The sequence below is a fragment of the Hemicordylus capensis genome, chromosome 1 (assembly GCF_027244095.1).
Source record: "Hemicordylus capensis ecotype Gifberg chromosome 1, rHemCap1.1.pri, whole genome shotgun sequence".
NCBI lineage: Eukaryota > Metazoa > Chordata > Lepidosauria > Squamata > Cordylidae > Hemicordylus > Hemicordylus capensis.
This window is the reverse complement of record NC_069657.1, coordinates 80,681,503-80,703,089: the sequence shown is the minus strand read 5'-3', so window position 1 is coordinate 80,703,089 and position 21,587 is coordinate 80,681,503. Positions and strand designations below refer to the sequence as shown.

Below are 21,587 nucleotides of genomic sequence, written 5' to 3'. Positions count from 1 at the left end.
ACAGACCAGTGTAAACTTAAAATGTGTTTATTTAGCCATGTTCTGAGATTGCTCAGTTCTGATTTCAAACTGATTCTGCCCTGAAAAAAAACCTGTTAGAATTTCACAACTTGATCCTTTCATATAAGTGGGCTTATCACAACCCAGTGAGAAAACAGACATCTGTGTTAGTTTATCCAAATGCATTTAAAGCAGTATGACACCTTGTACCAACAGCTGCATTACTAGCAAGGGCAGCATAATACTGAAGCACCTTTTGTCTAAATGGAAGACTCGTATCAAGTGTGTGACTGCTCTTGGTCCCCAAGAATACACTTCAGCCTACCTGGTCCCTTCTCACCCTGCCAATAAAGTATAGCCCACAGTAGTTAACAGCCTTATAATTGCATATAGGTCCATGTACATAAAAGGTTGGTCTCTAGTAAAAAAACACACACCCTTTTTTCTGATGTCTTTTCTCAAATATACAAGAAATCTGAATATTTTTAAAAATAGCACAGTATCTTAGGGTCTATTCTGACAAGGGACTGTGGATGCTAAAGAAACATCTGAGTTTAAAAACAAGTTAAGGTATGGGCTTTGAATTGTCAAGTTAAGGTATGGGCTTTGAATTGTCCAGTACTGTAACTGAAAAGGCTGAAACAATTGGCTGCCACTGTAGTAGTAATTCTAGGGGGAAAGGTCTTGCTTGCATGCCTAAAGCTCCAAGCACCCCTCTGTGAGCATACTGTTTTTCCCTGAAGTCAGCAAAGAGCAGATTTCATATAAGAAAGCAGGGGTGTAGAATGTCTGCTGCTGGAGCTTACATGCCTCTTAATAGGCAAGATCCTGCTTCAGTTCCTTGGGCAGAAACATATTTTTGGACTCTACACCTCTTGCTTCTGACCACACACACACAATTAACAATGCTATACAAATCCAGAAGGAAGGGAAAGCCTCAGCTCTCCTTGCTTCATAATAAGCCAATCTGAAATAAGTTACAGGGGCTCCCAACCGGTGGGAGTCATGTTGCTGACCTACAACTCCCATAATCCCTAGCCACAATAAATTGTTGCTGGGGATGATGGAAGTTGTAGTTCAGCAACATCTGGAGTGCCGTAGGTTGGGAATCCCCGAGTTAACAGATCTGTGACAGAGCTGACTTGTTAAAAAACAATCTACTCAAGAGTTGGTGAGGATGGAGAATGAGGATTTATATATTCCTCTTTTTGCTTTCAAAGCCAGTAGGGCAACTTATTCTCTTGCTGAACTACTACATTCCCTTACCATGGTATGTGTGGGAAGGAAGAAACTAATCTGAAAAGAACCTGTGTCCCTTTTACAACCACAATTTTGGTAGGTAATGATGCAAAGTCTCTTCCCATCAAGTCTGCGCTTTGTGTATCCAGCAAATAGCTTGCTAGAAACACAGCTAGAACGAAGGATCCTCCATAACTTAATCCCAGTGGATTCCCAGTAGTTCACAGCTGACCTGCCAGAGCTTGTTTGCAGTTTCATCATCACGGGCCCGAGATGACAAATAGGCAGGCTTACAGTCACTGTCAAAGAAAAAGGTTTGAGGAATTTTAGTCCATACCTGTCTATAAAGGTAGGTTTTTGCAGAAGATTCCAGGAACTACGCTAGAACCCTTTTCTCTGGTGTACTAGCTTTCTGTGTAGGGAGTGCATATATGGGAGGAAATAGTGAAATGCTCAGCTCCCACCTGCAGTATAAACTGGTACAGCCAAAAGGAGGTGTGTCATGTGAAGCTGAAGAGTGGAAATTCCTGCTCAAGTTCCCACTTTTTGAGCCTTCCCACCTTGCCATGTGGGAAGGTTCAAAAAGTGGAAACTTGAGCAGGAATTTCCACTCTTCAGCTTCACATGACACACCTTCTTTTGGCTGTACTATAGTATTTTTACTTCCACCATGCAACTTTGTAATATTGTAATGGAACATAGGAACATAGGAAACTGCCATATACTGAGTCAGACCATTGGTCTATCTAGCTCAGTATTGTCTTCACAGACTGGCAGCGGCTTCTCCAAGGTTGCAGGCAGGAATCTCTCTCAGCCCTATCTTGGAGATGCTGTGGAGGGAACTTGAAACCTCCTGCTCTTCCCAGAGCGGCTTCATCCCCTGAGAGGAATATCTTGCAGTGCTCACACATCAAGTCTCCCATTCATATGCAACCAGGGCAGACCCTGCTTAGCTATGGGGACAAGTCATGCTTGCTACCCCACAAGACCAGCTCTCCTCTCCCAATGCTTTTAATTAAGTTCAGCTACACTGTCAAGAGAGGGAACAGGTTGTTACAAACTAGCAAATATGAGACACGTTTTAGACTAGAATTGGAATCACACACACACAAAGGAAGCCAGTTGTGAGTTTGTAGGAAGCAGATCCTGTCAAGATCTGCTTCCTACAAACCAACACACACAGTTGATACAGCTGCTTACGTGCAGCTGTATCAATCTGTATCTATAAGGATCCATTGCGGCCACTGACTTCAAAGAAAATGGTGATTACAGAAACTGCATCTCCTCAGGTTTGCCCATTCAGGACTATGCTTAGTGCACCTTTTGGGAAATCTGAGGAAATGCAGATTTTGCAATCACTGTCTCGAAGCAGCATTTGGCTTCCTCTGAGGTCTGCAAGAGCTCTGCAGTTGCTCCTTACACTTTTCAGAAACCAGCACTAAGCCACTGTTCTCCCCTTCAGACAACCCCAGGCTTCAAACCTCAACTCACCTGAAATACTGCCCGCTCACTGACTCCAGTTCCTCTGCCACCGCACAATACACACTGGTCTGGGCTCCTTCATATGGTGACTTCAAGAAGACATGAAATATCTTCGAAGCCACAGAGATGAAAATGGAATAACGGGGCAAGTCAGAAGAAACTGTGCCTGGATGCAGGGCATTTACAGTGACACCAGTGCCTACAGAAAAGAATCATGGATGTTAGCGGGGGGGGGAGGAGGGGGGGCTGAAAATATGGACATCAACCAATTTAAAATGCAAAAGTGATGGTCCCCGTTCTCTAAAATACAACAGAGTAAAAACGTTCTACCCCTGAGGCATCTTCTTTTATTTAGTTAGCTAGTTGGTTGGTTGGTTGGTTAGTTAGTTATCAAATTTGTACACCACCCAAAACTTTAGTCTCTGGGCGGTTAACAATAGCATAAAACAAGTTCAACATCTTCCCTTGCCACCAAGAACCTTGCTGGAAGAGAGCTACCAACCAAAGCTTGCCACGACCTTTTCAAGCATGTAGTCCAAGTCTGTCTACATATATTCAACAGGACAGATTTCCAAGTATGCAGCAGTGCAGCTTTTCAGCTCTTATGGCCTTTTGTAGCACACCTTTATCTTTGCCTTTCAGCTGGAACTCTGCACTGTCTGTCCTTTGCAGTTCTACTTTGGGCAAGCATTTAAGAAAACAAGAACACTTTGAGAACGAGATTCTTTTTTTAAATAATAATAGAATTTTTCCTGTGGATCTCAGTTTTCTGTGGAACACGTAATATGGCACAGCTAACAATAGGTTACTCCATGCTTCCAGCTCACCTTGCAGTCGTCTAGCCAGCTCCCGGGTGAACAGAATATTGGCCAGTTTACTGTGACAGTATGCCAGGCTCCGACAGTATAACTTCTCACCCTGGAGGTCATGAAAGCGAATCTTCCCACCATGATGAGCCAATGAGGAAACATTCACTATGCGAGCTGGTGCAGATTGCTTCAGGCGCTCTATCAGCAGGAATGTTAAAAGGAAGTGACCTATGGAGAAATAATACTAAGGTTTTCATTTTCACTTGTAATTCTAACAGGGATTCAGCAAGAAAGGTTGTTTACTTTGTATGCAATTTTGAAGAACAGTGGTCTCTATCCCATACATATCCCTATATGTCACAGTATTGAAAACCTGTGAACTGAAACCCTCTGAAAAGTGTAAGTTACTAGTTCTTATGGTTAAAGGAGTAGAGAAGTTGTGATTGTGTAGCCACACTTCCTACCCTACAAACACTTGATTCCTGGCCCTCACTATCGCCTTCATAATAAGAGTCCCATAATATGGGGTAGGCAACCCTGGCTTGCCAAATGTTGCTGAACTACAACTCCCATCATCCCCAGTGATAATAAATTGTGACTGGGGATGAAGGGAGTTGTACTTCAACACTAGCTGGAGAACCATGATTGTCTAGCCTGGTCTAACACATGGAGGCTGTTCTCATGAGCAGCCAAGCCTGGGCTTGGCTGCTTGTGAGAACTGATGGGATTTGCGGATCCCGGTGCTGGCTCAGTGCCAAACCCCAGCTCTTAGCCAAGGTTAAGGACACAAACGCACCCTTCACCTGGCTGCCGGGATCATGTGTCAGTGCGAGCTACTTGCAGCTCATGCTGGCACAGAGATAAGCGCCTAAAGCATCCGTGCCCTGGGGAAGTCCCCCAGCACCCCGCGCTCAGTGCACTGTGGGATACCCAGAGGCCGGAACAACGGGCCCCAGCCTCAGAGTGATCCACCTTGCTCCGTGCTGCACAGAGCAGCGGGGATGATAAAAAGAACTAGCTGAACCCGTGCAGAGCATCTGCACGCTAGAACCTCATTGCTGTTTTTCCTGTCCGGCACAGTTTCCTATATTCTCCCCCTCCCCATGACTGTGCAGGTGCTGGAGAAGGTGGCGCAGCCTCTTTCTCCAGGCCCGCCTGCCAGCCAAATGGCAGGTCGGGCCACACTGGGGCCGAATCAGGCCTCTCTGCGCAGGTCCTCTGATTGGGCCCCAGAGGAGGCTCTCTGCCACTTGCTCGGCTGGTCTCCTGGTCTCTCTGCACAGGTGCAGAGAGGCCTGATTCAGCCCCAGTGAGGCCCGACCTGCCATTTGGCCAACAAGCGGCGGAGAGGGTGGCGCAGGAGGATGGCCGTGGTCACACCGTACTCGGCAGGAGCAGCAGCTGGGCACTGTCTGGTCTCTCGGCTGCAGCAGCTCGCACCAATGGTTTCTCTCCCCGCCCCCACCTTATTTCCCTCGCCTCCTTCTTTCAGCCACCCAGCTGCTGCTTTCCAGCATTCCTCTTCCTCTCCCAGCAGCTGCTCACAAACTCTTGCGAGAGCTACTATGCATGGGATTAGCCATGGGTACGCCTTAGATAATTACAGTATATAGACAGATAGATTATTTTCTGGCAGGGAGGCAAGCTTTGTGAAATCTTCCCCCTGACTGCCTGGTAGGTCATGTGAATGGCCCCATGATCTGTTTTGCCTTGTTTATAAGCTCCAAAACACATTTTCCCAAAGAGAAGAAGGCTTATGAGGTGTGTGCGTGCACACTCTTGTCCATGTGTGTATGTCCCTCTAAGAACTTTAGCATTTACAGTCTGATACAAACCAAATTCACATCACATGGGAGGGCATCTTGGGTCAGAGTCACCATGCGCGCTCTCTCGCTCTTTCTCAATCTCTCTCCCCACCCTCTCAAGCACAGTGCAATCCTAAGCACATTTGCCGTACTCAGTAATGTGTACTACCAAGTAAGTGTGTGTTAAGATTGCAGCCTCACTGGGCATAGCGGGGTTGTGGATTGACTAAGCAAAGTTTTAAAATGTTTGTGGGCACTAAATTCAGATATTTTGAGTCAGGATATTTTTACAAGACACTGTTTATTCCTCCCCCCTCTCCCCCTGAAGTATAGGAATTATATTAAAATACTTTTTAAAAATAAAGTGTTTATTTTTGCAGTGTTAGTATTTTTACACTGGAAATGTTGCATTAAAAAGATGGGCAAGCGAAGATTCTTTGCCAAGAGCTAATATTGAACAGTGCAGCAAGACCAATTGGGGGCCTTCAAGGTCAACCAAAGGCTACAGGTGCCAAGCCATCCGGAGGTCTGTGTTCCAGATCTCAAACCACGAAGACCTACAAGGTGCCTTTCAACTCCTATGATCTTTAAACAACCTACTGAAACTCTTGTGACTCATAATAAAGATACTGACCTGTCCCAGAAAGGCCCACAGTCTTAAAAAATGCCACCACCATCACGATACTGTAGACCACAGTAACAGCCACTGGAGGGATGTTCTGAAAAGTGCAAGTCACTAGCCTCCTTTCCTCTTCTCGTGCTTCCAGAACATTTTGCAAGGTGTATGAGCAGAGGTGCCCCTTACAAGGTCTGTAAGGTCAGATCACTCCCAAAAAGTTGCTCCGATGGTGGCAGGGGCCATCTTGCCACCCTGCCGGCACCTCAATAATCTGCCATCTGAAGCAACCGATTTACCTTGCCTCATGAAAGGACCACACCTGCTTCTAGGCCACATGCTGGGCACTTTTGTCCTAGGTTGTTCCTTCACCTGAAACCTGATCTTCTCAACCTGGGCTTAATCGTGTTTTTGGGTTCACCTTTCATAGTATGCCTACACAATCAGGCAAGGAGCAAAGCATCCTAGATTAAACAGCATTCTCCCCCACTAAAATATATTGAAGTGTATGTAAAATATATTGAAGTCCATTCACCCCACCCATGTCTCAGGACCTTACCAAGGTGGTTGACTCCCAGATGCACCTCAAAGCCATCAGCTGTTTTGGAGTAGGGGACCATCATAACCCCTGCATTGTTAATGAGGATATGGAGCTCCTTCTCCTCTACAAGAGAGAACATACAGGGCACAGCATTAAGAAAGGAAGACTCTGAGAAAATCCTAGTGCTAGCACAATAGGATCTGCCCCACAACTGCCTGCTTAACCCCTCCTGTCACTCAGATCCACACAGGATCTTCCCGTTTCTCTTCTTAGCCTTTCTCAGAGCAGGATATTGTATAAGGCATGACAGGTTGTGCAACAAGTCCAAGAAGTTTATCTTTTCATTCCGAAGTGGTTTAGTAACAGGAGGCGAGATTCTCTGATTACTACACTTAGTAGTCGTGGCATTTCCACCTGTAAAACAACAATTAATGTATTCTAACTTCCAGAGGGAATGTTCATAAACTGGGCAATATAATCTGCACACTGAAGTTAAAATAAACACCTCACTGATTTAAAGAGCTAAAATTCTCCAGGGTGTTTTTGATAAAACAGAACTATTTGAGCCTGATGCGTCAGTCTGTTTATGAATGGTGGACCTCAATGGAGGCAATAAGCACACCTACAAAATACTGATCAGACAAGATAATTAAAATTTGCACAGCCAGAGATTAAAGATACAGAAAAAAACTGGCGGGGGGAGGAACTCCATGATATCTGCATGCAAAACAAGGGAAGATAACAGGGACAAATAATTCCATAGTGCAGGCAGTACTACTGATAAGGATATGATAAGTATGGGCTGGACTATCTTGTTCTTGAACATGTTTACATTCTAACACAGGAAAGTCTATTCCACAAGCGGAACTATTCCAGTGAGTTTGATGCAGTATGAAAGGAGACTTCAGTAAGAAGTGGTTAGTAGACTTGACTACACTACACACATATAATTGTGAGTGAGTGGTCAGTACAAGTATGGGTAAATCAGTCATATAACACATTCAGGTATACATCCAACCAGTAGTTAATTACACACACACACATAACACACAGGATCAAATATTTCTCAGGCACACCTTTCAGGAAATTCTCAGCAAATTCTTTGATAGATTTGCTGTCTGCCAGATCTAACTTCATCGCAATAACCTGCTGGTTCCCTGTCATGGTCCGGATTTCACAGGCTGCTGCTTCTGCTCTTGCCATATCTCTGCAAGCAAGGATGACTCTAGCACCTACAACAAGAAAAAATGTGGAGGACTAATTAACTCAATAGGATAGAAATTAAGGCTCAGAGAGTTAATCGGTAAACAGATACTTTCACCTACAAGTACATAACTGAAGTCCAGTCTATATATTGTGACAGATTTTTCAGTGCAGTGTGGATGGGGGTTCCTTCCTGTGCTAGACTTTACTTCCCATTGTACACACTTTTACCTACAGTAGGAGGAAACTAGATAAAAAGAATTTGAAAATATAGCCATTCCTCTTTGTTGAGATTCTAGCTATGTTTGCTTAATGGCTGTGGACCCAGCATTGATCTGGTCCTACTGCCACTGCAGTCATGGTTGGCAAAACTGGCCAGAAATACCTGATGCAGTTCACAAGATGGCAGGGTGTGTGTGTGTAAATCAACTGCAGGACTACACCAGAGAGATCTCACACTGTGATATGTATTGGTTCATAGCTAAGCACTGGTTAAGCTTAATAGAGAAGGGCTCTAATAAGCTTTGTCTCAGGAAAATAATACAGAAATTATTGCACAATGAACTATAAAGGGCTGGTGATCTGGAGGGGCAGCCGAGAGTGGGCTGAGGAAGCAGAAGGCCAAGTAGGTAGGGTGAATGGAAGGCAGGCAAGCACCAAACCAATGAACAGAGTATTTCATAGGACAGCAGTCTGGTCTTTTAAAATGAGGATTAATAGTTCTGACAGAACCAAGCCAGAATCTGATCATTATACAGTAGCAAGCAAAAGCCCATTGGCCCCTTTAGGAGCCCAACAATGGCCGAGTTAGTAAGCTTCAATGCCTCCTTCAGTGGCCAGAGCACAATGGAAAGCAGGCCACCACTGTGGATTTCTGGCGCAATGCCCTACTGGCACAAAGAGAAATGTTTTGGCCTGGACTACTAGAGTCCCCAGCTTGGGTCAAGCTTCTTAGCGCCTTACATGGATAGACACACACAGCACTGGAAAATTTTAGAGTCTATGGTAATATGGACTCTATGGGTATAGCAATATGGATGGGTGTCTCTGGTATAGTGAAAAGATGAACGGGTACAATTTTTAACTCAATTGTTCCGAGTATCTTTGACAAGGTACCAGTAATACAAATCTAATCATGTTCTACTAAAAAAGTTGTGAATACATCAGGAAACAAGAAGTAATAGCAAACTCAGGCCAAGCTAAAGCTTCAGTATAGAAGATGATGCTTTATTTATAAACCCGTTGGTGGGCTTAATGAAGACTTGTTGCAGAAAATGCTGATGGATGAGGATAAACAACTTGCCTCTTCTTGCAAGGTCTTTCGCAGTCTCCTTCCCTATGCCAGTGTTGGCTCCTGTGATCACTGCAACCTTCCCATTCAGTGTAGCTGTAGACTTGCACACACCTCCTGCAACAAACTTCCTACAAACATGAAAGGTGCATTAGTAAACCATAGGCTCACGTAATGAAGTAAGTTCTTACTGCACTTACACAGCATATTAAAAATAAGCAGTTGAGACTGAGGCTGGTTGAGTATGGCTACTAGAGCCAGATAAATGGTGTACATCAGCCATACTGGGGCAAAGAACTGAAATAGTTCTGGATAAACTTTATCTCCATCATCCTCACCAGAATCGCATCCTCCCCTCACCCTTTGAGCCAGCTAGAGAACTTCATTCCATCTTAGAGGCCCTCCTTGAGCTCTCATTACTGTTAGAAATCATCGGGACATAAGAGAGAATGTCTTCTTTACTATGAGCCCCATCGCCCATTGAGATCATCCGGAGATGTTTGATGGAGTTACCACCAGCTCTGTTGCCACCCTGCGACTCTGGAATGTGCTCCCTGTTGAAATAAGAGCTTCCCCATCTCTGATAACTTTAGAAAGTCCCTGAAGACACATTTATTCACCCAAGCTTTTTAATTAGACTTGTGGTTTTAAATTGTTTTAAGGTTTTAATTTCTGTTACTGTAAACCACTCAGAGACAGAATATAATAAATAAACAAATAAACTGTGAGAAGACCTTTTCTGCAATGGTACACAGAAACTGGAATAGCCTCCCAAAGAAGGTACACCGGACTCTCTCACTGCCTGCTTTCAGGTGAGCAGTAAAGACTGTTCCATTGACATGGGCTTTCCTAAATACTGATTATAATCAGGATTTGCTGTTGGTTTTGCAGTGACTTTTTATGTTGGATTTTACTGATATCATCAAAGGAACAAGAGAGCCACAAGAACTATGACGCCTCAGTAGGAGAGCCAGATGGCATAGCCTATATCAGGGATTCTCAAACTTGGGTCCTCAGGTGTTATTGGACTTCAACTCCCATAATCCCCAGCCTCAGTGGCCTTTGGTTGGGGATTATGGGAGTTGAAGTCCAATAACACCTGAGGACCCAAGTTTGAGAATCACTGGACTATATACTCTAGCCTATATACTCTTGCCTATATACTCTTGCCTATGGGCTCCCCAGACGCATCTGGTGGACCACTGTGCGAAAGAGGATGCTGGACTAGATTGGCCTTGGGCCTGATCCAGTAGGGCTGTTCTTATTTACAGCAACATCTGGCCCATCTAGTAATCACTTCCAGGAAGGGAACATTTCCCCAGAGGAATAACACTGATATTCCTGTATATAAACTTTATAGAAAGGACAGGGAGGGGCAAATTGGGGGTGGAGTAGCACTGTATATAAAAGGATAGAATCTAATGAGCTAGAAAACCTAAGAAGACTGAAGTCCTCCACAGAAACTCTGTGAGTGACAATACAAGGCCTGAAAGGAAATGTGCTACTAGGGATGTGCTATCACCCTCCTGATCAAAATGCTGACAATGACTGGGAGTTACAGAAGGAAATCAGGGAGGCGTCAAAGAGAGACAGAGCTGTAGTAATGGGCGACTTCAAATTACCCACACATAGACTGGGTAAATTCACATTCAGGTAATGACAAAGAGGCCAAATTTCTAGACACACTGAATGACTGCGCCCTAGAACCAAGCATGGTCATGGAACCAAGCAGAGAGAAGGCGACCCTGGACTTAATCCTGAGTGGTGCCCAGGATCGTGCAAGATGTCGATGTCATGGAACCTCTAGGGAACAGTGGCCTGTTGCAAGGCCCTCACCGCGAGTCCTTCCCGGCAGTCACACGAGTCTCCCTCCCCTCCCCGCCACCACATGCCCTCCTCCCTGATATTCCAGCCACCCTGGGGGTGGGGGGTGAAGCGAGCAGGCTTCCCCACCACCACCTGTGGCAGCGAGCGGAGCGGGAATGGCCACTGAACCGTACCATCCAGCTCAGTGCTCCAGTTACAATACAGTGTTGCAAGCCCATGACGGCATCAGCATGCACAGACTGCTGGGAGCAGCCCTGCAGCCACGCGCAGCCTTTTGGAAAGAGAACACTGTGCCCGGAAAAGCAGTGGGGTGGCAGAGGAGACCTGCTTTTTAAAGGATCCAATCCCTGCCTCATTGAACTGGTTCGGATGCGGGTGCCTGAGCCATTTCGGCGCTTCCCTAAAGAGGCATCAAACTGGTTCGGGCACATCCCTAGTAAGCACCTTGGGGTAGGGACCTGTCTTCTCAGTTTTTTTGAAAGCATCAAGTTCATGGATGGCACTATATTATTATTTATATACTGATTATCAACAACAACAACAAAAAGTCTCAAGGCAGTTTACATAGGGGAAAAAATGAATGGAAGAGGATGGTTCCCTGTCCCCAAGGGGGTTCACATCTAAAATATAAATATTAATAATATTGAGGAGGAGGAGGAGAAAGCTAATTAAAATGTCCTGAAGAGAAGGTTAATAGCACAATTAGAAATACAGCACAACAATAGCATACAATAGTGGCCAATAGTTTGAAATATAATCTTGTTAGGAAGCTGCTTTATACTGAGTCAGACCATTAGTCCATCTAGCTCAGTATTGTTTACAATGACTGGCAGCAACTATCCAAGGTTATAGATAAGAGTCTAGCTGGAAATGCCAGGGAGTGAATCTGGGACCGCAAATGCTCTTCCAATGAGCTATAGATAGATAGATAGATAGATAGATAGATAGATAGACAGATCTTTATTGCAGTACTTCACCAGATACTATTCACAGCAATTATAGTTCATAACAGCCTACAGTCAGTACAATCAATCTACCACATTAACCCCATTTAGGTAAAAAAAGTTCACTTAGTAAGGTGAACATCATTATCTAACCGATAGAGGGAGCCTCAACTATTATGTGGCAAATTTTATACACAATAGTGCAAAATTTGGCAACACAGGAAGTAACATATACATTCTTATCCACAAAAAGATATGTTTAATAAAATTCATAGATCTTCTCAGCAAACCCATTAAAAGGGGTAAAATCAATTCAATTTCTTCCACTGAGTTTTGCTTATGGCAGAAAAGTGGATGAAAGGGAAAAGGAAATGTCCTCTCTCGGGGACACCGAGAGAGAGAAAAACACATTGTGTTATCAGTGCATTTCTATTGAAGTATTATTTGTTTTTGGTTTGTTTAATCAACTTTTATCCCCTCAGTTCTCAAATTTAATCTGCCCCTCAATAGATTGTTTTTACAATTAATGATTTTACAGGTGTCAAGATATAACAATGGATTCTGGAATTTAAGAGTCTATATTTAAGAACAGTTATCTAAGAAATAATATGAAAAGTACAAGCTGAGATAACTCTCTTCTGAGAAGTTAAAGAGTCTTATCAGCTGATAACTGGTTTAGGCTGCAATCCTAAAAATATTTGCTAGAGAGTAAACCCCACTGAACACAATGGGACTTGCTTCTGAGTAAACATATACAGGATCTGAGTAAACATATACAGGATTATACAGATAGGGAATTATTAGACTCAAAAATACCTTGCACTTTTTAAATTTATACTTTAGGATCTGGCTAGCACTGTTTCCCATCCCTACATTTTTAAGTTTCAGATCTGTGTCTGTTGAATTTTTCCACATCAATGATTTCTTAAAATCACAAAAGCTTTGATAGAAAAAGGTGTGCCAGTCTTATTACCACTTTCTCACTATGCTTCTTGGAACTTCAGTATACTGCAGTTTGTCTGCAGTTGATTGTACCCATCCCCCAGACACAAAGAAACTTTAAGAAAGATAAATAATAGATAGTTGAAATAAATATAAAAATTAGAGAAAACTGTAGGGGTAAAGAAAGAAAGGTAGACAGAGGCATTACTTAAAGTAATTGATAAGACTGGTACTAAGAAAAATATCTAGTTCTGAAACTTGCTTCATAAACTGCCGCTTAGAATATGATGTCATTCCAGTTCCATACAGAGAGCTTTTGCTTCCGATGTATTTCCCTTGGTGCAGGTAAAACGTTAAGCCTCCCGCAGTTTAAGTGGCTGTAATTAGCTAGTCAAACTAATCATATCACAAACCTGATGTAAGGAGCTGCCACAAATATCAGAAAAGGGACAGCTATAGATAGCGCCAGCACGTATTCCATGAAACTGAGCATCCTCACTCGACAATCGTTCCAGGAGGAAGAGCCTGTCCAGAGATTCAGAGCGCGGAGCATCAGCGTATTAAAAAGCGCACTGAATTTTGGGATTTATCCGAGAAGCCAATGGTTGTATAGCATCATAGAGATAGAACAGTAGTAGACACGCAGTTTGACTGTGTCACTCTATAATTGGCCATAATTGCTACAGAATGGCAATTTTATGTACTCTAATTTCCTAGTTCCGTTGACATTACTATGGTAACGACTCTGTGTTATTTGCATTGCAAGTTAAAGTGAAAAACCAGTTCAATCGTTGTCCGGAAAGTGCCGATAAGAACTGAGATGCTTTATGCATATCAAGTTCTATGCAGAGCCTAGACTAACAGTTCCGATGTCTGGAAAGTGACTTATGTTATGACAATCCTGCAGAGTGGGCAAATGAGGGGGAAATTTGCATGGGATTTCCCCCCGGAAGTTTTCCAGTTCAAAATAGAAAACCTACGTCTCTGGCTGAGAGCAGTAGTGTGATTCAAGACACTCCAGCGAGGTTGCCAACTGGATTATTCAAGATATTAGTCTTCTAATCATGTTATTTTCAATGCACATATCTGTCTACATTCATCTATGCAGAGAGCAATACACACATATTATGTTGAACGTATTATGTTCAATGCATGTACATAGTACACTTTCTATCTGTACCCTGCAATTCGAACATTAATGTAATAATAGGGTAATTAATATAGTGTTATTAATGTAAGAATTAATATACCTGTGCTAGGGTTCTGTTGGAAGTAGGATAGCAGGCTTCTCTGATCTCACAAGCTTTGCACTCCTTTGTTGTCCTTCACAGGGGTGTAACTATAATAGGGCAAGGGGAGACAGTTTTCTGGGGGCCCACTGGCCTGCCCCCCCGAGGCAAGTCATATGACTGACTCCCCCAGCTGCACACCCACCCAGGCTTCCTTCAGTTGTATTCATCCTCCAAAATTGATGTGAGTGTTAAAACCTGGAGTTACCAGAACAGCAGGTCTTTCTCTAGTACCATTAAATGACTTGCATCGTCCACAATTTACGAAGCCTTTTTAAAAATAACTTAAGATGATGTTCTATTGTGGCACATAGGTGTGATATATATACATATAATTTTTTTACTATGTTTTTTGTTACCACTATTCAGCCTCATTTAAGATGTCTTCACTTCATGAGCTGAGCTTCAGTGAGGGGGGGCCATTTTAAAATCTTGTCTCTGGGCCCACTCCAACCTTGCTACGCCCCTGGTCCTTCACTTCTGCCTGTAGGCAAAAGCTTCCTGTTCCTGACATGTCTGTTTTCCTCTGCCCAGTATTGGAACCCTTGTCACATGTGCTTTCCAAAGTTCATGTGCTATGAACTTGATACAGCTGCTGCTTGTAGATACTGTATGTTTGAATTTAGTGAATTTGCATTCTACTAGAATACATCGCATCTGCCAAGCTGTGGTATCTGCTATCTTTATTTATTATTATTTATTTATTATTTATTTATTAGATTTATATACCGCCCTTCCAAAATGGCTCAGGGCGGTTCAGTGTGTATTTCAGTATTTAGTGTGTTTATTGCTTTATTTAGTGTGTTTATTTGTTAAGAGCTCTGTATCTGTCTGTGAATACTACACAAGATGGAAAACTTGTCACCAAACTCTCCTCAACTCACCCCACAATACGCCTTTGTTTTATAGCTGCCTCCCTCACAAACACAAAGTAATCTTATATAGATTGTATATATAATATTATATAGAGTTTATTCAGAAACCACTCCATGTTCTCCTTCTCCTTCCCCCTCCCTTTTTCTTTTCTGACTCCACCCCCACTCTCAGGATCCCCACTGGGACAAACTTCTAAGCAACAAAACATAAAATATACAGGATAGATAGAATACAACAACCTTCTTGTGAGGAAATTATCCTAATGGATAATCCAGCCCTGCAGATGCCCATTCTGACACATTAGACATATTGTGCAGCTGTGCGCAGCAGCTTGTCTGCGCCAGCCTCACTCAAAGTGGATGGAGCACAAGGCTTGTTGGGCCCAGCCACTGGCTGACGGGCTTGAGGGGCAGGGTTTGGTGGCCATTGTGGCTCCCGTGTCCTCGTCCCCTGTCCTTTGCTTGGGCAAAGCGACCCCTCCCTCCCTGTACTGGGGTAGTGTGGGCTATGGCAGGTCATACATCTGGGGGCCAGGTAGGAATTTTTTGGCTCTCATTGAATTGGACATAGATTATTCTTTTTTTGCATGCTCAGCACTATTTCCCCATAGTTAGCTTGGCTGCTGGTCACAACTGCAGGCCCAGTGCAGAATGAAAGGATTAGCACTGGGTTGGTGAGCACTTTAAGGCATGTATTCGCCGTGTTGAGGAGTCCCTGTCAGTCCCTAGACCCTTCACACCTCAGGGACTGCTGGCTTGGGTTTCCTCTGTTGTGTGGAGGCATCATTCATCTTAAAGGCTTCATGGCTTGGGAGGTGTGATGCCTTATGCAGACTCCTTGACCTTAGGTCAGGTAGGAAGGGCAGCATCTGCCACAGGGATTATGCTGTCTGTAGCCAAGGTGTGTTGCCCTATGCGTTTTAGGTGGGACCCGCACCCTGGGTACCAGTTCTCTAGTTACCGCAGTGGAGGGGTTGGAGAGCCAATTCCCTTTGCGTCATTTGATTTGCCTGCTTATAAATAAAGTTGTGGCACATTTAAGGTTGTGGTCCATATCTTGTCTCACGTCTTCATTGGTCTGAATCGGACATATTAGGGGACCTATACATTGTACACAATGGAAATATTTAGCAATAGATCTATCAAGGGGGCCCACAATTATGAGAGTACCTAGGGCCTATAAAGACTTTAATCCAGCCCTGCACCCCATTCAGTTGGTACACTGTTTAAATAGTCGCTCTCTCCACTTCTCAACTGGTACACAGGGTGATTTTTTTAAAATGGTGTGAGAGGCTCAGGCTGCTCCACCCACTCTCACTGCGAGAGTGGCTTGTTTAGCTAAAGAACCTAACCACATTTGGGGAGTTAGGTTAAGCACTCCAATATCAGAGTTTCCACGAATGTTACCCCTGTGATATTAGAGGGCCTCCTCGATGTTAGTTCTTGAACTATCCTAGCAGTGTAATCTATGCAAAATGACTTTGCCCAGTCAACAACGGGCCTCACCTATTAGTCCTATAAAATATGGCTGACAGATGTACTTTCTGCAACAAGCATGTTCCTTTGCATACACACAGATAATGCACACTGATGAAATTTAGATATGAAGCCACTGGCATGTTTGCTTAGAAACCCAAAATGGCAACCAATATGACTGCTGCCTACATAGCTACCATTCTGTCTTTTTTCAGTCTACAGCTATCTGCTGTAAACCGCTTTTTAAATCTACAGCCATCTGTTGTATTCTATCTAGCAATCTTTTATGTTGTGTTTGTCCCAGTGGGGATCCTGTAGAGAGTGTGGGGGATGGAGTCAGAAAGGGAAAGGAGAAGAAGAAAATTGAGTTGTTGCTAAATAAGCCTGTGCTTTAAGTGGCGCAGCAGGGAAATGCTTGACTAACAAGCAGAAGGTCGCCAGTTCGAATCCCCGCTGGTACTATATTGGGCAGCAGCGATATAGGATGATGCTGAAATCCATCATCTCGTACTGTGCAGGAGGAGGCAATGGTAAACCCCTCCTACCAAAGAAAACCACAGGACTCTGTGGGCGCCAGGAGTCGAAATCGACTTGAAGGCACACTTTACCTTTACCTAAATCTACTTAACTTTTCTTTGTTTGTATGAGGGAAGCAGCTATAAAACAGATATTTTGGCTGAGTTCATCAAAAATGGTTTTGTAATGAAGCTTCCTTTTAAACAAGTCCCACAACCTCCACATATGTCAATCTGTTCCAAAGTTCTGGCTCTCTGAAGCTGAAGTCATACTTTTGTTGGTGTAAAACATTGCAAGTTAGGCTACATGTTTATAATATGCATGTTTACTTGGAATTAATTCCCACTGTGTTACTTGAACTTACCTCCAGCTAGGTGTTCTTAGGAGAACTGCAGCCTTAACCCTGGCTCCATCACTTCTAAAACATGAGGGTGAAACACCTTGTGTCATAGACATTTTTTAAAAGTATTTTTGAATGTGTTCTGTAGGAAATTACTTCCCCACCAGAACTGGAGTGGTGCTGTGTTTCTGACAGTACTGAGATGTTGTTTGAGGGCCCCCAATTGCTGAGCACAACCCATTGTGGACCTACAGGGAAGCCAGTGGCAGAGCAAGGACACGGGCAGCCCCTGACCTGCCGACACTGGTGGCCACCAAACACCCAAGCCACACCCCCTGCATCTGACATCAGATGCAGGCGGCATGGCCTAATTAGCATGTCCGAAGACGGGGTGTGTGTGTGTGTGTGTAGATAACTTTAAGGGCAGGGGAGAATGCTCTTATCACTCCTGCCACATTCCCCCCACTGGCACTGTATATTCAAATGGTCCAGCAGGGCGGCAGCCTACCTCCTTGCCGCCCTGTTGCTTCCTCAGACAGGGACTTAGTGACTGAAAGTTCCCAGTGTGCGTGTGCATGCACGCACACGTACAACGTGTGCATGGGCACCAGGAACTTCCGGTCACTTCTGGTCCGAGGAAGCAACAGGGTGGCAAGGAGGTATGCTGCTGCCCTGCCAGACCATTTGAATACACAGCTCTGGTGGGGGAAACACGGCAGGAAGGGTAAGAGCACCCTTCCCTGCCCTTAAAGTTACCCCCCCCCACTTTCGAACAGGCTCCAATGCCGGTCCACAGAACCAGTTTGGCGCTCCTACAATGAAGCGCTGAACAGTTCCATGCACATCCCTACAAGTAAACTTTGACCAGCACCATGTTTGCAGTGTGCCTGGGAGTGCCTTTCCCTGCTTGCAAAAAAAAAAAAAAGAGAGAGAGAGAGAGAGATGTGTTCCCAGCCAGGCTGGGTGTCCAGCACTGGCTGAAGCTTTTCAAAAACGGAGCCATGCAGCTTTTTGTCTGTGGCAAAACATGCTTTTCTTTTTAGGATCCCTTTGTCCTGACAGCAAAGCCTGTGTGTGCTTAACTTCACAGTTAATGAAAAGACTTGTGTACTCCACAAGTTTTCAATGAATGATTGCCTGTGAACCCAGCAAAATTTATCTGAAACAAATATACCTAGTAGAGGATTAGTTATTAACTTCACAAACATTTAGTAATCAGGCTTCCCTTTCTTGGCAGCGGCTACCAAGGAATGTCTGGAAATGTTTAGTCTGGCAGGATCATGGACAAGCTTTATAAACATTGCAATTTTACTAATTCAGTGTTATATCTGTGGATCCCTACTGCTTCATCATGGCACAGGCAACTGTGATTAATGCCATGGAACACGAATTCCATGTGGAGTATACCAGTCTTGTGTTCCTTGTGGAGTATACAAGTCCCTTCACTAACTGTGGAGTATACAAGTCCCTTCACACACAGGCTTTGCTGTTGGGACAAAGGAATCCTCCAAAAAATGTTTTGCCACGGACAAACTGGATGCTGGTCTTCTGGTGACAACAGAGACTCAATAATACCATTTACAATTATTATTTTTTAAAGTGAATTGCATTGTTGTAATTTATTTATTTATTTTTTATAAAATAAATTTATAAAATACCATATTACTTAAATAATGTAATACTACTGGGCCTGGGCGCAGTGCATCTGTGCCTCTAGTTGGGCCCAGCCGTGCTCCCCTGCCCCGTCCCACGCCGGCATGCCCGGCTTTCTGGCTGGCCAGCCAGCCGACTGGCTCCCCCCCCCCCCGCTTCTCCTCCCCCCCACTTTCTGGCTTCCTCTGCCTCCTGCCTCCTCCTCCGGTGGCCAGGGCCTGCCGCCACCACCTCTTCCTCCTTCTCCCGGTGGCCAGGCAGGCCAGGGCCAGGCTGTCCCGCCGCTGCCTCCTGCCTCCTCCTCCTGGCAGCCAGGCTAGGCTGGCCCACTACTGCCTCCTCATGACATGCCCTCATCTTCAGATAGCGAGGACAAACAAGAGGCTGGCAGCCCTCCAGCAGCTGCTGAAGTACCAAGAGAAGAGAGCTTGGCTGTCGGGCCACAAGAATTGGACAGGTGTTGGTGAAGCTGCACAGGAGAAGGGGGGTGAAAAGTCAAACCCAGAGCTGGAAAGTGTACAAACAATAACACCCCAACGCCGGAGACGTGAGTGTCACCAGCAGCAGCTGGAAACACTCAGACAGCGTAAATGGTTGCTTAATAGGCAAAATAAATGCTGAATTGTTGGCAGCTGATTGGAGGAAGAACCCAACTAGTCAAGCACTATAAATCAAAGCCACAGGCAGTGAACAGATTGTTGGAAACAATGTGTCATTCCCAGAGCGTGCTTCAGCCCCAGCCTTTGACTCTGAGGGATTCCAGTTTCGTGTTGGCTTTGGAGTTTCTGGTTGTTCCTGATCAACCCTTGTTCCCTGCTCAAGACCGGACTGCTTGTGCCCAGTCACTATCCTCCCGTGGAGGAGGCCTTGCACCTTGTTGGGCTCTGGACCCGTGGAAATCTGGAGAGTGGCCCAGGTTGTGGGGGATGCAGTTTGAACCTCATACTTCTAGTACAGTGTTCTCTTGTGTTTTCTTTGCAGACCAGAGAGGACTCCGAGGAGCTGCCTACAACCCTTCCCAAGATCTCAATGTAGATGTCGGATAGATGGACCGGAGAGGACGCCGGGGAACTTTCAGTGGTCCTGACAGGGACCTTGACATGGATGCCAGACAAATAGGATCCAGCCACCTCCGGGCTGTCGGGCCAGGGCCCACTGCCTCCTCCTCACCCCGGCGGGCGGGCCAGGGCCAGGCCATCCTGCTGCCACCTCCCGCCTCCTCTTCCTGAAGTGGCCAAACTTCTCGGCGCCGGTTGCCTCCTCTCTCACCGCCGGGGGTGGGGGGGCAGCCGCCCCCAGCTGCCCAAGTCCCTGCCACTCCCGAAGCAGCCAAACTTATCACCGCTGGTTGCTTCCTTCCTCGCTGCCCTCATGTGGCCAGCCACATGCAGCCGCCCAAGTTCCTGCTGTTCCTGAAGCGGCCAAACTCCTTGCTGACAGTTGCCTCTCACCTGGTGCTTGCCTCCCGCCGAAAGCCTGGAATTCTTGTGAGTGGTGCTGCCACTCTCATGAGAGATGATGATGATGATGATGAATTCTATTTCTATACCGCCCTTCCAAATATGGCTCAGGGCGGTTTACACAGAGAAATAATAATTAAATGAGATGGAACCCTGTCCCCAAAGGGCTCACAATCTAAAAAGAAACATAAGATAGACACCAGCAGCAGTCACTGGAGGTACTGTGCTGGGGGTGAATAGGGCCAGTTACTCTCCACCTGCTAAATAAGAGAATCACGTTAAAAGGTGCCTCTTTGCCAAGTTGGCAGGGGTTGCCACACATCAAAGACCGGATCATCTTGGAGAAATAATTATATAGATAAGATTCCAGTACTGAAATGAGAAGTTAAATGAGCCATTTTCTGAAGGGCGGTTTAAAAAAATCAAATCAATCAATCAATGTCTGCTTATTATGTTACTACACCTAGGGACTCAATAAAACCTTGTGCCATGCAAGATAGAGGGCAAGAGTTTCTGACAGATTTCTCTACAGGCACTGGCTACAAACGGAGAGACTTGCCATGCAAGATAAAGGGTAAGAGTTCCTGATAGATTTACTTTCAGGGTAAGGGCACTGGTTACAACAGTAGAAAGTGAGCATGCACTCTTCTTGCCAGTTCTCCAGGCATTTCACAGCACTTCGCATTCGTCTTTCTAATACACCACTGTAGTCCTCCCTTTTTATTTTTCAGAGCTGTTTCGTTGAAAAATAGCATATGCAACAACATCTGATGCTTTTCTGCAGAATTTGAATGTCCCTACTGGGCTTTTTAAAGAAGGTATGAAAGTCCTTATAGTTGTGTGGGCAGAAAACAAAAAGCAGCTTCCTTTGGGCGTATTGAGCATGCTCCACTTCATTTGAGCATGCTCAGAATTTGCACCGGAAGGAGGAAGTGATAAACAAGAGAAATTTATACCGACCTCCGTGGAGTCGCCTCCCTCTCCGGCTTCACGGCGCTATGGCGAGTCACGGCTCTGGTTCTTCGGAGCACCTGGAGCGGTTGCACGAAATCTTTCGCGGTCTCCATGGGGATCTACAAGGCGCCCCGGAAAGGCTTCGCAGGAGCGCGGCGGCTGGTACGTGAGTGCCCTGAAGAGCGGCGTGGAGGGAGTGGGACTAAGAGGAGACCCTCATGCGAGGCATTCCTCGTCCTCCGGGGTGGCCCAACCTGAGGCCCTCCAGCTGTTGGGCTGCAGCTCGCATGAGTTGTGCCTGGGGGAGCTGGGAGTTGGAGGCCCA

General features: G+C 45.1%; 1 protein-coding gene across 2 annotated transcripts; it reads right to left on the bottom strand.

Annotated features, from left to right (window-relative positions):
• Positions 1-11: 11 nt before the first annotated feature.
• On the bottom strand, positions 12-21,520 carry RDH12 (retinol dehydrogenase 12). 2 transcript variants are annotated; one of them, XM_053274496.1, is made up of 7 exons: positions 21,269-21,520; positions 8,999-9,117; positions 7,569-7,724; positions 6,511-6,615; positions 3,549-3,758; positions 2,731-2,920; positions 12-1,538 (listed from the first exon to the last, which is right to left on the bottom strand). In XM_053274496.1, exons 1-7 carry the CDS (start codon positions 21,373-21,375, stop codon positions 1,436-1,438), a joined length of 990 nt encoding a protein of 329 aa, XP_053130471.1. In that variant the 5' UTR covers positions 21,376-21,520; the 3' UTR covers positions 12-1,435. The 2 variants fall into 2 exon arrangements, with proteins under 2 accessions (XP_053130471.1, XP_053130469.1); XM_053274494.1 differs by lacking the exon at positions 21,269-21,520 and adding an exon at positions 13,113-13,269.
• Between the last annotated feature and the right edge of the window lie 67 nt (positions 21,521-21,587).